Genomic DNA, 17,019 nt, shown 5'->3' with positions numbered 1-17,019 from the left:
TTCCTTTGGTGAAGATCTTGGCTTGCATGTCATTGTGGAGTAGGCGGAGGATGGTGACAAATTTGAGGAAGCTACGCCATATGCCTTCGCGGTTGATAGGATCAGAAGCTTTGGTGAGGTTGAAAAAGGCCATGTACAAGATTTGATGCTGTTCCTTGCATTTTTCTTGAATTACCGAGCAGGCCAGATATGATCCACATGTTGTTTGTTTTATATTGGAAGAGGGAAAAGAGACATTAAAGTGATTGGAAAATGTGATAGGGAGGTTTAAGCGGTTTTGTGTTTTTCTTTTTACTGGTGTGTGTGTGTGTGTGTGTGTGTAAGTGGGTAGAGTAAATGTACTTAAGAGGGAATAGAAATGAAATAGTAATTGAGAAGAAAAATTAGAAACCCTCTCTGCACTTTCAGTCCTGAGTTACCTTACAGGAGAATGGATTGAGGCTCTATTAGATGAAAACACTGGCCATCAAAGAGTTAGCAGTGGAAGAGAGACATTAAGTGCCAAAGAAGTATTACAGTAGGGAATGAATACAGGAACAGCTACTTGAAGGGGCCAGAGTGTAGCTTGACCTGCATGTTGGCCTGGCAACCTTGGAAACATTCATTTGCAAAGCGATTGACCAGATCTACTGGTCCATCCAGTCTGTCCCAATATTGTGATGTTTTCTGCATCAATAATACATCCACTCCACATCTCACCCAGAAGCCATGTAACCTCCTGGGAGAGGCAATAAGTCACCATGGAATTGGGGAAATCAGCTGCAGCAAACCTATACAACAGGGGATGAAGGAATTGAATGCACTATCGTCAGGTTTGTAGATGACACAAAAATAGATGGGAACATTAGTGGTGAGGATGACACAAAGAGTCTACAGAGGGATATAGACAGGCTAAGTGAGTGGGCAAAAACTTGGCAGAGGGAATATAATGTGGGAAAATGTGAGTTTACACTCTTTGGCAAGAAGAATAGAGGAGCTGAATATTATTTAAATGGAGAAAGACTGCAGAAAGCTGCAATTCAGAGGAATTTGGAGTCCTCATGCATGAATCACAAAAAACTATCATACAAATTCAGCAGGTAATAGAGAAAGCAAATAGAATAATAACCTTTATTTGAAAGGGAATAGGGTATAAAAATAGGGAAGTCTTGCTAAAACTAAAAACTAACTATAATAGTTAGACCACAGTTTTGGTCCCCTTATCTAAGGAAAGATGTACTGGCATTGGAGGCAGTCCAGAGAAGGCTCACTAGGTTGATCCCGGGTGGAGGGATTTTCTTATGAGGAGAGGTTGAGTAGGTTGGGCCTGTACTCATTGGAGTTTAGAAGAATGAGAGGCAACCTTGTTGAAACATATAAGATTCTTAGGGAGCTTGATAGGGTAGATGCTGAGAGGTTGTTCCCCCTTGTGGGAGAGTCTAGGACCAGAGGGCATAATCTCAGAGTAAGGGGTTGCCCACTTAAGACAGAGATGAGGAGGAATTTTTTCTCTGAGTATAGTGAATCTGTGGAATTATTTACCACAGAGGGCTGTAAAGGCTGGGTTGTTAAGTATATTCAAGGCTGAGATAGACAGATTTTTAATCAGTAAGGGAATCAAGGGTTATGGGGAAAAAGCAGGAAAGTGGAGTTGAAGATTATCATATCAGCCATGATCTCATTGAATGGCGGAGCAGACTCAATGGACTGAATGGCCTACTTCTGCTCCTACGCCTTATGGAAAGGTGGGTGCTCTCACTCCCACTTTCTTCTCCGCAGGATGTATAACGAGAAGCAGAGGGGGCACCTTCAGACTGTTTCCTTTTTCTCCTTGTTTTCTTTTTGCTTCCCCCAGTGCTTTCATTTACTTTCAAAATTCAATTTAAAAAATGAATCATAAAAACTAGGAAAATCTCCTTTTTGTCTCTCTCTCTCTCTCACTCTCTCTACTTGCCCTTCTTGAGCATTTTATACTTACTGAAGTTATAGAACATTAAATAAAAAGTTTGTAGCAGGTTATGTTATTAGAAATTTCCTTTCTATCTCGAATGCTTTCTTTCAACATACAATTTACTTATTTAATTGAAATAAAAATGTACACTTGGAGTTAAATAAAACAAATTTTGAATGTGGTTGAGCCTTTTCAAGTGGGATGATCTGAGCTGAGTTGAAATAAAGTATGTCACATGGAACACTATTTTAATTTAAGAGAAGGAAACTTCTTTTCAAATAAGTACTTGCTGCACGTCCTGCGCTGTTTACCTCTCACTGGCCGGGATGGGACCATGGAGGGATTTGAAAACAAGGGTGAGAATTCTAAAATTGAAGCATTGCTTAACCAAGAATTTCCCTCCTCAGTGAGCATAGGGGTAATGGAGGAACAGGAATTGGTACTGGTTAAGATATGGAAAGCAGAGTTTTTGATGAAATCAAGTTAAGGGAGAATAAAAGGTGGAAGACCGGCCAAATTTGCATTGGAATAATAAAGTCTAGAGGGTCAAAAGCATGATTGAAGGCTTGAGCAGCAGGTGAGCTGAAGTGGGATGGAGTGGAGTTAGGTGATGATACAGAGGTGGAAGTAACTAGTGTTAGTGATGGTGCAGAAATGTGATCAAAGGCTCATCACTGAGCAAAGTATAACATCAAAGTAGCAAGCAATCTGGCTCAGGCTCAGGTTCCCAAGGAGACGGATGGAGTTGATGACTATAGAGTGGATTTTGTTACAGGAGCCCAAAATAATGGCTTTGGCCTTGCAAATATTTTGTTGGAGGAAATTTCTGCTCAACCAATATTGGATGCCGGATAAGCTGCTTAACAAATTAGAGGCATTGGAGGGATCAGGGGGGTTGGTAAAGTGGTAGAGTTGGGTGTCATCAGCATGCGAGTGGAAAATAACATGTTATTGGATGGTGTCACTGAGGGGCAGCGTGTAGTTGAGATTTGCAGTGGTTAGGGGGATGAGGATAGATTGGAGGTAATGGTGCAGGCATGGGAAGAGAAGCCATTGCAGTTCACACTCTTTTATCAAATTCTATATGATAGGTTTGCAAGGCTGCTATGCCTTCATACTTGGTTGCAACATAGCCTAGATCTAATTGTTCTTAGAACTGCTTTGTAGGGGCCTCCCCTAAGGTTAGCATGCACCCATGTTGTGTGAAGCATACAAGATTAAGTGGAATAGCAGGTCTTGTAAAGCAGTGGAAAGTGCCCCTACCTCCAAGCCAAAAGCTCCGGCTTCAAGACCCATCCCGGGATTTGATGGCCAAGGAAGTTGCGTTTGTGGCGTAACCAAGCAGGCTGATTGTCAATCCTTCCATTATGCTTATGGCAGGCGGTAAGAGGGGGAGAGATTCCTGGTCAGTCAGAACCTTTTGGTAGCTGCAATGCAACACCCCACCCACTTCCATACGCAAACTCTTGCGTCCTCCTTGCTTCGAGGAGCTGTCAGAGAGAGAGAGAGAAAAGCAACAACACAGTTTATTGTTTTGGATGGAATTTAGGGGTAAGTGCTTTAGTTTGTGTGGAATCTGTTCAAAGCTGGTATTTTTTTGAGACTGACCCTAATTGATAAGGAGACTGAAAGGGGAAAAGGGAAATGAAAAAGTGAAACTGAGAAAAGAAACTAAGGAAACAAAGACTGAAACTGATTGAAAACATATAAAAGGACAGAGAGCCATCAGAGCTCAGTTGATGATGGTGATTCCAGTGGTGCAGTACAGGTAGGCTGAAGAAGATGGAGGTGAGATCAAGAAGCTGAGAATAGGCAAAAATGCAGTTGCTGCAGCTGTTTCTGTTACTTGAAGATAACATTAAATCTACACCATCCAAATCGTCGTAAGCAGAGTTGAGGAGGTTCTGTAAAAGTGATATATACCATTTTTAGTGAACACTGTGCCTGTGAAACTCGGGTTGGTTGTGCGCTGCTGTTAGCAGGGGCTTAGGCTGAATCCTAGAAGAAGAGAAGCTGGAATTCTTCATGAGGAAGACTGTTTTGAATGACTTTGACTGAGATTGATGGCGTTAAGGCTGAGTGGACTGCTAAGCTAATTCATAAGACTAGTCTTAGTTGTATCTACCATTTAATGTGTAATTTATGGTTTATAATTGACTGAAATTTGCCTGTGAATTCATGTTTAACTTATGTTGATTCTGAGTTTTAAAATATAGGTGGTTATCTAATATTTCGTGATTACTTTGTGATTTGTCTATAGTAAAATGCTTTTATTTTAAAACCGTGGAATCTTATGGCTTCATTCTTTCAGTAAATAATTAGGATTTTGTATTCTTTTAAAATAACGAGTTACTGGTCTCAACTGAGATTGTAACATTTGAATTTAACTTCAAAGTAACAGATTGATTAAGGTAGTGCAGCAGATGTTGTATTTGGGCTTTGAATAGGCCTGTGGTAAAATGCACAACAGAATTACTCAGAAAAGAGAAGCCACATGAGATTAGAGGGACGGTGGTAACTTGTGTATGTAATGGTCAAGGGATGGGAGATGGAGACTAGTGGGAACAGAAATTTTTCTGACTGGAGAGAAGTATATATGGGGCATTCCCCCAGGGATCAGTATTAGGACCATTGCTTTTCTGATTATATCTAAATGGTCTAGACATGGGTGCAGATGGAGAGATTGGAGAAGCTGGGGTTCTTCTTGGGGCAGACAAGGTTATGGGGAGACCAAATAGAGGTATTCAAATTATAAAGGGTTTTGATAGCGCAAGTAAGGGAAAGCTTTTCTCTTGCAAATGTGTCAGTAACCAGAGGTCATAAATTGGCAAAAGAATGAAGGGAAATGAGGAAAATCTTTTTCTCATACAGAGGATTGTTAACATCTGGAATGCCCTACCTGAAAGGCTGGTGGAAACAGATTCAACAGAAACTTTCATAAGTCACTTGGGCATTGATTTGAAGAAGATTAATTTGCAGGGTGAAGGAAAAAGCTATGGTATGGGATAAAATTGGTCAGCTGTTTCAAAGAACCAGCACAAGCACAATTGCCTCCTTCAATGCTATGAGATTCAATGAAATCAAAACAATCTAGCACCACGACACAGGCCCTAGGCTTTCATATGATGTGATTAAAAGACTACAGATACCACTGCCGACATGCAATGGTATAATTATGTGTGCCTAACACAAATTGCTCCATGACTTATAAATTCATCTAATCCCTTAATATATGGAGGATGCTGATCATCTGAGGAATGAAGACTTTGTAGGTAATCTACTTTAAGACATACTTGAAGGCTAGTAATGTAACTAATTAATTATCTACCTGACAATGCAATAATCTATCAAAAGCCAGTTGTTTTTCAACAGCATTATTTGAAACAGACCCCAATATTAAGATAGCACCTTGGGGATTATGAACATCTGTTTGGTTCTGTGGCTTTTTTATATGTTGAAGTGTGCACAGTATATTTCCTCAAGTTGTTACGCTAAAAGATATTTTTAATTGATTGGCTAGGTAAGTGGATTGATGTTTTGAGCAACAATATGAAAATAATATTACACTATACTAAGTGTTTTCAATTGATTTCTTGATGCTTATTGAAAATATCCATCTCATTCACTTCTTCTATGCCAATAAGAGGAAGTTACGCAGGAGACCTATTTTTAGAGCTTTTGCAAGTATTCTTAACACAAGAAAGAAAGAGATTTGCATTTATATGGTGCCTTTCACAACCTTGGGGCATCTCCGAGTGCCTTCACACATCAGTCAGGTGCTTCTGATGTGTAGTCATTGCTGGAGGAGGTCTGAGATTGGAATGTGTTTACTTTCCTCATTATATAGTACAGAGTACGCTTGGATTTATTCTTGTAAATGCCTTTTAAATTGGTCTGAACATGCATCACTATAGAGTGAGTTTATGTCACTTTCGAGTTGATTAGTTCATAAGTTTCTGGGCATCATTCACTAGCATGATATTGACTTGTTGTGAAGTGAACAACTCAAACTTAATTTGGTTTACAGCAGTTTTGTTTTAACTTTGCAAGCAGTGTGGAGCCAATTTACATTAATATGTCAATCCAGATTTGATTGTTTTTCATATTTTCATCCATATTGAGCAATTTTTTCTTGGTAAAGTTTTCAAGGCTATGATATCTTATTGATTGTTGTTGATGGTGGAACAGAGGATATGCAGTCATAGAATCATAGAGGAGCTACAGTGCAGAAGGAGATGCTTTAGCCCATCGTGTCAGTTCTGGCTCTCTGTAAGAGCAGTCAGCTCACATCCAGAGGGCAAGCTGGCAACTGGGGCTGGAGGATGTTACAGAACAGAATGGAAGAATTTTTAAACAAAGGTTAGAATTTTGTAATCTGTATTTTGGAGGGTGGAAAGTCGGTGAGGACTGGAGTGGTGGATGAATGGACTTTGCATGGAATATATTATGAATGGCAGTTATCTTGATACTTTAAAGTTAATATAGGGTGGAGTTTGGGCTGAAGAGATGGTTGTTGAATAAGTCAAGCCTGACGGTGACAAAGACATGGTGGAAAGAAAGAACTTTCACAATCTCAAGATATCCAAAGTGATTCATAGACAATTATGTTATTTTGATAGTCATTGTGGTAATGTAGAAAAATGCAGCAGCCAACTTTCACACATCAAGGTCCCACAAGTAGCAATTAATTAAATGAGCAGCTTGATATTGAGGGTTAAATACTGTTCAGGATGCTGGGAGACCTTGACTGCTTTCGATTTATGTCCACTTAAAGTTCTATCAAAAATTTAATTGCCTCGATCTTCCATTCCCCAGAGGGTTGTACCTCAGAAGATATGCTGAGGGGGAAATCCCCCCCACCACCCTTGAAGACTACCGTGTAAGGACTGCAAGGGAATTGCCTTGGAAGTTTCAACTTCTGATGGACAATTACTCTGCTACAGGAACCCTCCAAAACTCGGAGACTTCGAATGGTTCCAACTGTCTCAGCAGAATATTCATCCTGGAAAAGCTAGAAGGATTAAAACCATTACTATCTCCTGAGTAACTATCGCACTGACTCCTCCGATGCCCCACTGGATCCCCCAACCACACTTGACCCCCCCCGCGTCACAATTCCCTTTGAGTACCTGACTCCTCTCTTCCCAAACCACCCTAACTCATCCACTTACATTACATGCTTACCTTATCTCCTGGTCAAATTGCAAATTGGCTGGGACCTTTAAACTTACTGGTTTACAGTAGTAAATGATTTACGGCATCCCCCCCCCCCCCCCCCCGGATCGGGACGCTGGTGCACTGCACTGAAAGGACTCCCAGAGCAGCTGTGCTGCACAATTCTCAGCAGGCCCAGGCCGGAAGTCCAGGCGAGAAATGTGCAGCTCCAGACTAAGGTAAGTTAAAAGGAGCAGAGTGGCAATCCGACGATTATTGCAACTCCACTGAAGATTTGGCCCATGAATAGTCTTGGTATTGGACTTTTTGAAATATAGATTGTAAGTCCTGTGCACTGTTGAGCTTTATAATGGATTCTATTCAGAAAAAAAGTGAATTTAGAGAGCACTTCTTTTAAAATCCCTGTGTCTTATTTTATCTGTATGCAGGTTTTAAAATACTTCAATAAGCAAGTGACTCACGTTGTATTCAAGGATGGACATGAAAGTGTTTGGAAAAAGGCCAAAAGAACTGGTGTAAAGCTGGTGTCTGTACTCTGGGTAGAAAGGTATTAACATTTTAGTATTGTCATTCTTGAAAGCTACTATTTTGCAAATTGAGTTAAGTTGAGGACATATTCAAAAGTAAGATGGGAAGTTAATTTTTCAACTTTAGACAAGCTGAAAGAAGTATATTGTATATCACAGAATTTCTACGGTGTAGAAGGAGGCCATTCGGCCCACCGCGTCAGCACCAGCTCTCTGTGCATTTTAACTGAGTGCCAATCTCCTACCTTTTCCCCATAACCCTGCACATTGTTTCTATTTAAATAATCATCCAATGCCCTCTTAAATGCCACAATTGAACCTGCCTCCACCACACTTTCAGGCAGTGTATTCCATATCCTAACTACTTAATGTGTGGAAAACTTTTTTCTCACTTCGCATTTGCTTCTTTTGCAAAATACTTTAAAACTGTGCCCTCTGGTTCTCGATCTATTTACGAGCGGGAACAGTTTCTCCCTATCTACTCTGTCCAGGCCCCTCATTATTTTGAAAACTTCTATCAAGTCTCTTCTCAGCCTTCTCTCCAAGGAAAACAGTCCCAACTTCTCCAATCTTTCCTCATAACTAAAGTGTCTCACCCCTGGAACCATCCTTGTAAACCTCTCCTGCACTCTGCAATGCGTTCACATCCTTCCCATAGTGTGGCATCCAGAACTGTACACAATACTCCAGCTGAGGTCTAACCAGTGTCTTAATTAAGTTCATCATAACCTCCCTGATCTTGTACTTTATGCCCCTATTATTGAAGCCTAGAATACTGCATGCTTCAGAAACAGCTCTCTTTACCTGTCCTGCCACATTTAATGACTTATGTACCTATACACCCAGGTCTCTCTGCTCCTGCACACCCTTTAGAATAGTATCCTTTAATTTATACTCCATGTTCTTTGTACCAAAGTGTATCACCTCACACTTCTCTGCATTCGTCTGCCACCTATCTGCCCACTCCACCAATGTGTCAATGTCCTTTTGAAGTTCTACACTGTCCTCCTCACAGTTTACAATTCTCCTAAGTTTTGTGTCATCCACAAACTTTGAAATTGTCCCCTGCGCACCAAGACTTAGATCATTTAAATACATCAGGAAGAGCAAGGCTTCCAATACCGCTCCTTGGGGAACTTCACTACAAACCTTCTTTCAGCCCGAACCCATTAACCATTACTCTCTCTTTCCTATCCCTCAGCTAATTTTGTATCCACGTTACTACTGTCCCTTTTATTCCATGACCTATATCTTTCCTCACAAGTCTGTTGTGTGGCACTGTATTGAATGCCTTTTGGAAGTCCATATACACCACATCATTGGCCTTGCACTCATCAACCATCTCTGTTACCTCTTCAAAAAACTCCAAATTGGTTAGACACGATATTTCTTTAACAAACCCATGTTGACTCTTCCGAATCAATCCAAATTTTTCCATGTGACTATTAATTCTATCCCGAATAATTGTTTCTAGAAGTTTCCCCACCATCGAAGTCAAATTGACTGGCCTGTAATTGCAGGGCAGAGCTTTACAACCTTTTTTGAACAAGGGCGTAATGTTTGCAATTCTCCAGTCCTCTGGCACCTCCCCCGAATGCAGGGAACATTGAAAGATTTTTGACAGTGTCTCTGCAATTTCCACACTCCTTCAATATTCTTGGATGTATCCCATCCAATCCCAGTGCCTTATCAACTTTAACTACCAACAGCTTATCCAATATCTCCTCCTTATCAATTTTAAACCCTCCAAGTGACTGAATTTCCTCCGCTTCCATGGCCTGGGCAGCATCTACCTCAAAGGTAAAGACAGATGCGAAGTATTAATTTAACGCCTCAGCCATGTCTCTTGCCTCTGTGTAAATCCCCTTTTTGGTCCCTAATTGGCCCTACTCCTCCTTTTACCACCCTTTTACAATTGATGTGCTTATAGAATACTTTGGGATTTCCTTTTATATTAGCTGCCAGTATTTTTTCATAGCCCCTCTTTGCTTCTCGTATTTGCTTTTTCACATCCCTTCTGAACCTTCTGTTTTCAGCGTGGTTCTCAATTATATTTGTTACCTGACACCTGTCGTAAGCACACTTTTTCTTCTTTAACTTAATTTCTATCTCCTTTGTCACCCAGGGAGCTCTAGATTTGTTTGTCCTACCCTTCTCTTTTGAGGGAACATACCTTGACTGTGCCCAAACCAACTCCTTTTTGAAGGTAGCTCATTGTTCAGCAACTGTTTTTCCCGCCAACATTTGGTTCCAGTCTATCTGGCCTAGCTCCATTCTTGCCCTATTGAAGTCTGCTCTGTGCCAGTTGATTATTCTTACTCTGGATTGACCAATATCCTTTTCCACCATAACCCTAAACCTTATGATACAATGATCATTGTCCCCTAAATGTTCCCTTACTGTCACTTGATCTACTTGGCCCATGTCATTCCCAAGAACCAGGTCTAGCAATGCCACCTTTCTTGTTGGATTGGACACATACTGCTGTAGGAAATTCTCCTGAACACAATCTAGGAACGCTTGTCCCTCACTGCCCTTTGCACTACCACTATCCCAGTCTATATATGGGTAATTAAAGTCCCCCATTATAACTACTGTCCGATGTTTACACCTGTCTGTAATTTCCTTGCACATTAGTTTCTCTATATCCTTCGCACTAGTTGATGGTCTATGCATTACACCAAGCAATGTAATTGCACACTTCTCGTTCCTTAGTTATAGCCAAATTGATTCTGCCCTTGAATCTTCTGACACATCCTCTTTCTCCAGTATTGCAATACTCTCCTTAACCAAAAATGCCACCCCTCCTTTTTTCCCTTTCCTATCTTTTCTGAACACTTTGTAACCAGGAATATTTAGCAACCAGATCTGCCTTTCCTTAAGCCAGGTCTCCATTATCGCCACAACATCATAATCCCACATGGCAATCTGTGCCTGTAACTCCCCAATTTTATTAACTATACTCCAAGCATTCACATACATGCAGTGTAACCCTGATTTAGACTTCATTACTTGTTCCCTATTTTCTTTGAAGTCAAAGATTTCTGCACTGTATGTCATGTCTCTGGATTCTGTTCTATATTACTTGAGGATTTCTGAAAGTTAGGCTTACAGTACAAATTAAATAACTAAAATATGTGTATGATTTTATCATTGTTGTATAAATGTGTGGTACTCATTACCTGAATTGACAGCCACACAACTATGTTTCAGGAAGTCTTAAATCTTCCCAATGTTGTCTATTGATTTTTCTCTTAATTTTTCACATAAAGTTATTTTAAAGCAAAGTGGCTTAATTTTCTTTTGATGAACTTTTGCTGTTGCTATTTTGCAGTAAACCATGTGATTATAGCCAGCAGAAATTCTTAGGGACAACAATTAAATTGCATTTCAGGATTATGTTGTGTATATATGCTTGTAATTTCGCAACATTGCAAGACTTGTTTATATGTATGAAGAGTCTAAGGTTTCCTGTGTATTTTGGAATCATGATTAAGGACTATTGTTAGGGACAACATAAGTGGCGTCATTTTAGAGGCTTTGTACCAGTTGCCCAAGAATTTTTATTTCTACTGGCTTATTTTTTTTTCTTTTATTTTTCATTCTATTCTCCAACTCACGTTCTAGCCCTTCCTTGTTTACTCTTGTGATTTTTCTCCATTATCCTTTCTCCACAGATCATAGATCCCTGCCACATTGATCAGTTACTGTTAAACATGGATTGAAGTGCTATGCTATATTGTATAGATCCTAGTGAAAATTATAATACAGAACTTCTTTCCTAAAGTCCTACTATTTTATAAAGGAAAGTAATTTGGAAAATGATTGTCTGTGAAGCCACTGGGCTACATTTACCATCTTGATGTAATTTAAAATACCTTCATGTACCACTCTAATTTTTACATAAACAATTCTTAATGTGAATTATCAATGGTGGGAAAGTGATTTTCTTCTTGAATTACATCATTTAATGGTACCATCCAAATTTAATTTTCATTTGTTGCCATCAGCAGAAGCAGAATTGTACTCGACTGCAATCTGTAACCTCACAGCCCAGCATATCCCCCACTCTACCATTACCACCAAGCCAGGGGACAAACCCTGGTTCAATGAAGAGTGGAGGAGGGCATTCCATGAGTAGCACAAATGAGATGTCAACCTGGTGAAGCTATAAAACAGGACTACTTGCATAGCATAAGCAGAAAATCATAGACAGAGCTAAGCGATTCCACAACCAGCGGATCAGATCTAAGCTCTGCAGTCCTGCCACATCCAGTCGTGAATGGCGGTAAACAATTAAGCAACACTCTGGAGGAGGAGGCTCCACAAATATCCCCATCCTCAATGATGGAGAAGCCTATCAGTGCAAAATAGAAGGCTGAAGCATTGATAACAATCTTCAGCTCGAAGCACCGTATGGATGATCCATCTCTGCCTCCTCTGGAGGTCCCCAGCATCACAGATGCCACTCTTCAGCCAATTCGATTCACTCCAAGTGATATCAAGAAACAGCCAGAGACACTGGTTACTGCAAAGGCGATGGGTCCTGACAATATTTGCAATAGGACTGAAGACTTGTGCTCCAGAACTTGCCGCGCCTTTAGCCAAGCTGTTCCAGTACAGCTACAACACTCGCATCTACCTGCCAATTTGGAAAACTGCCCAGTCATGTCATGTCATGTACACAAAAAGCAGGACAAATCCAACCCAGTTTGGATCCTGCCAGTCACTCAACTTCTGACCTCATTACAGTCTTAGAAAAGGCCCTGTAAAATAAACGACGTTAAAGCGAAATGACGTTAAGTGGAGTGACTTAAAGTGAAGACTTACTGTATTTAATTCACTAATCTCCTGACCTCATGCCTTGGTTCAAGCATGGACAAAAGAGCAGAACTCCAGAGGTGAGGTGAGAGTGACAGCCCTTGATATTAAGGCAACATTTGACCGAGTATGACATCAGAGAGGCCTAGCAAAGCTGGAGTCAATGGGAATCAGGGGGAAAGTTCATCGTTGTTTGGAGCCGTATCTAGCACAAAGGAAGATGTTGTTGGAGGTCAATCATCTCAGCACCAGTACATCATTGCAGGAGTTCCTCAGGGTAGTGTCCTAGGCCGAACCATCTTCAGCTGCTTCATCAATGACCTTCCTTCCATCATAAGGTCAGAAGTGGGATGTTCGCTGAAGATTGCACAATGTTCAGCACCATTCGTGACTCCTTAGGTACTGAATTGTTCCATGGCTAAATGTAGCAAGACCTGGACAATATCCAGGCTTGGGCTGACAAGTGACAAGGAACATTCGCGCCACACAAGTGCCAGGCAATGACCTCTCCAACAAGAGAGAATCTAACTTTCACCCCGTGACATTCAATGGCATCACCATCACTGAATCCCCAACCAATCAACATCCTGGGGGTTACCCTTGTCCAGAAACTGAACTGGACTAGCCATATAGATACTGTGACTACAAGGACAGGTTAAAGGGTAGGAACCCTGCAGTGTGTAATTTACCCCCTTAGACACCAACTTCCAAACCCAGGACCACGACCATCTAGTAGGACAAGGGCAGCAGACTCATGGGAACACCACATACCTGGAAGTTTCCTTCCAAGCCACTCACCGCCCTGACTTGGAAATATATCGCTGTTCCTTTACTGTCGCTGGGTCAAAATCCTGGAACTCCCTCCCTAACAGCACTGTGTGTGTACTTACATCACGTGGACTGCAGCGGCTCCAGAAGGCAGCTCAACACCACCTGCTCAAGGGCAAATTGGGGTGGGCAATAAATGCTGGCTAGCCAACGACGCCCTCATCCCATGAATGAATTTTTTAAAAAAGTGAATGTAGAGTTTTTCAGAACTTGCTGTCAAGATTAATCTTGATACTTGATCACATGCATTTAACATGCTTCATTTAACATTATCTGTTAAATGGTTACTGAATCTTGCACCCCACATCTTGATAATGTTTGCCACTGTTTTAAGATAATGTATGTTACATTAAACATTGTTAAAGCTGGATGGCAATTACTATTGGCCAGTGCAGTCTTTAAGCTTGAAATTTTTTTATGCCACTAATAACGATATCATAAGAGAAACCATTTAAATTTTTTTGCAATGGTATAAGCCTGAAATAGACTGGAACAAGTGGAGTTATGGTTTGGCTTCTTGCCAAATGTTAACATTGCATAACTTGTCTTTCAAGGTGCATGGCAACAGGTACCCATGTTGACGAATCCTTATTTCCTGCCATGAATGAAAGTAAATTTTTACCTGAAAATAAGAGAACAGTGAGTATCATGTATATAACAATTTATTTTGCACAATTTTAACTGAGTTTTCTGTTAAAATCTATGTAGCATGGTGTGTATACATTTTTCTATTGTATTCGTATGAAGGTGATAACAATTAACTCCACATCTGCTTTATATTTGAGAGAAAACGGGAAGTGTGTACCACTGAACATGATTGTATCACCATGTTAACTAATATGCTGGAAAGCCCATGACTTTTCTGCTGCTACCAAGCACGATGTTCCATGTGTTACAGCCGGGTGAGGACTGATGTCAGGACTCGCTATTTCTTTCCCACTCCTTAAATGATTGCAATAAGGATTTTTAAAATTTATAAGGATGAAGGTGTCAATTCACTATCCGTATTTAACTGTTTACATGCTGCTTGCAAAGAACTCAATCAAACAGGCTTTCTCGAGGTTAAACACAAGAGGGAAAATTTACCCAGATAAAGACATTTAAAAAAAAAAGTAAACACATGTCCCAACCTCCATAACACATGCAACATTACAAGCTCTCCAATAGAGGAGGTTAAGTTTTGACCAAATTAAAATTCAACAGTAAAAGACAAAAAAAAAAATAAGAAGTTCGCTGTTTGAGTCCTTCGCCAGTGTTCCTGGCTAAGGCAGTTTTTTGAATGGTAGGTCCTGGTTTTCCCCTAGAAATGCTGCTTTGGAATTTTGAAGTGTCCTCCAAAACTTCTCTCTCCATTGCCTCCAGTATGACATAAGCAGACAGAGTTCCTTTTGTTTGAAATTCTCTATCTCTGTAATGTATTCTACAAAATGTAACAGAGATAGGGCTCCGAGCTTGAGACAACTAGGAGAGAGATGGTATCACTCAGAAGCAACCAGAATATTCTAAGAAAAGGTATTTCAGAATGGTGATTCTGGTCACATGTACTCCCTCCTTCATGATTTGAGTATTCTACATAAGGTAATTGAGTAGCATGTGAATAGACAGACCTTGGCTATTGCATTATGGCCTAGGTGATTAGTTTTTTTTAATGCTCCAGCCATCACTTACGATTGAACCATTCTTCCCTGTGATGAGCTAGTACATAGCCATTGTCCGTGTAGACTTTCTGGGCAGGATTTTCCCGTCAGCAGGTTGGGGAGGGGAGGGGGTGGGGGGGGGTGGTGCGGGTGGCCCTCTCGTCAATGCGTAAAATGGCGCACCGCGGTGATGTTAGTCGATACTCCCAATGTCACTGCACCCCATTTAAATTTTCAGGTGGGTGGGGGCGCAGCAAAACCAGCTGTGTGCCTGCCGACCTGTCAATGGCCAATTGAGGCCATTGACAGAGTCATTGAAGCAATGAATGGACCTGCCCGTCCAACCTTAAGGTTGGCGGGCAGGCCAGGAGCCCAGGCAAGCTTCAGAAAAAGGATAAACGCTCATCCACAGGCGGGATGAGGTTTCATGGAGGTTTTTAAAAAATTTAGATAAGGTTTTTAAAAAGCTATGGACGTGTCCCAACTCATGTGATCGTGTCACATGAGGGGACATGTTAGGGATTTTTTTTTCTCACTATTTTTAACATTTTTTATTGTAGAGACGATCTCCCTGAGGCAGCACTTTGCCTCAGGGAGATCAGTGCGCTCTTTAGTGCGAAAGAGCGCACTCTCGGGTTTAGGGATGATTCTCCCTGTCTGCACAGGGAGTGCATAGCGCTTCGTGCGGACGTCATGCTGGCGGGCCTTAATTGGCCCACCCACATAAAATGGCAGCGTGCCCCCGACGATTGGAGTCGTGCCTCTTGTGCGCCTGCACTTCAACTCCTCCCCCCCCCCCCCCCCCCTTGCAACTGGGGGAAAATCCTGCCCTCTGTCTCTGCCTGATGTCTTTGAATGTAGTTTTATAATAATGCAAATGGCGAGCGTCAGTTACAAGCTTCAGTTCATTTTTGAAGTAATTCTTGACATCAGCAGGTGTGAAATTCCATAGGGGCTTTGCCTTGGCATGTCCTAATTGTAATCCACATTGAAAACTTCCAAACTTGACCAACTTTTATTTGCAGATGTGTCAGGTGACCTGTGGCAGCCACTGTAGTCAGTGTCTTTGTTTGCTTTAAAAGTACTTTTAAAGAACTTAAATATACATTTGACTAGCCGATGAAGTTAAAGAACAATATTCCACATGCACACGTTACACCACCGTGACACATGGATGTTCATATTTTTTCCACTGCACTCGCATTATTTACTGAAAATAAAACCACAAGGCATAGACAATTTATTTTTAAACATTTGTCCCTTGAGGTACACCCATACTTGTTGGTCATGATGCAGGGCAATTGCAGGAATACAGAGGCAACTTTGGAGATTTAGAAGAGGTTTGGAGCTCATTGTATTCTTCACACAAGCTGATAGGTTAATTCGTTAACATAGATCCAGATCTAATCCTATAAACTTTGTTTCTTTACTTTTTTGTGCTTAATTGATTCTGTCTTGACTAACAACTGAAAGATCTGCAATGCTCACTTGGGGTAATGGTTTCTATTTTCTAACAACCCCTTGCAGAATGACAGCATTTGGACCTACTTTCCCACTTTATGCTTCCACTACTGATCCTAAAGTTTTGCAAATCTTTGAACATAGCCTGTCCAATTTGCCCTGTTAAAGTTTTGAGCTCTTCTATTAATTATCACAGTTTAATCTTCTGTGCTGTACCTAATACAGCTCTAATTTTGCAGCAATCCCATCATCATAATATCCCTGAATTAGTGGTATCCAAGGAATTACATTCCTTCCTGTAATGGGTGCACAGAGGACAATTACCTAATTGTGCCTTTTATCTTATTTTAGTTGCTTAATGCCCCCATATAAAACCCTGAACTTTTCATGATCAATCTATCTAAACTCATGGATGTCCACAGCACAAAAGGAGGCCATTCAACCCATTGTGTCCACGGCAGCCAAAAAAGACCTGACTACACTAATCCCATTTCCCAGCGCTTGGCCCATAGCCCTGGAGGCAATGGCAATGCAAGTGAATCTACACTCCTGCTTGTAAAAGTCTACTTATGGATAACTGGGCATCTCTGTTCATCCACTCCATCGTAAAGTATTAGTCTTTTGAGGATGTCTATTGTTT

At 40.9% G+C, this 17,019-nt stretch overlaps 1 protein-coding gene across 3 annotated transcripts in view; it reads left to right on the top strand.

Annotated features, from left to right (window-relative positions):
- The window catches only part of mcph1 (microcephalin 1), a 363,873-nt gene that overhangs the window by 21,956 nt on the left and 324,898 nt on the right, over positions 1-17,019 (top strand). For all 3 annotated transcript variants that reach the window (XM_041188255.1, XM_041188254.1, XM_041188256.1), the window contains exons 4-5: positions 7,534-7,652; positions 13,836-13,920. In XM_041188255.1, coding sequence (XP_041044189.1) covers positions 7,534-7,652; positions 13,836-13,920 — 204 coding nt within the window. The remainder of the gene's footprint in view (positions 1-7,533; positions 7,653-13,835; positions 13,921-17,019) is intronic.

The sequence above is a fragment of the Carcharodon carcharias genome, chromosome 5, assembly GCF_017639515.1.
Source record: "Carcharodon carcharias isolate sCarCar2 chromosome 5, sCarCar2.pri, whole genome shotgun sequence".
In the NCBI taxonomy this organism is placed as follows: domain Eukaryota; kingdom Metazoa; phylum Chordata; class Chondrichthyes; order Lamniformes; family Lamnidae; genus Carcharodon; species Carcharodon carcharias.
The sequence above is the reverse complement of the archived record's forward strand: the minus strand, read 5'-3'. Positions and strand labels throughout refer to the sequence as shown.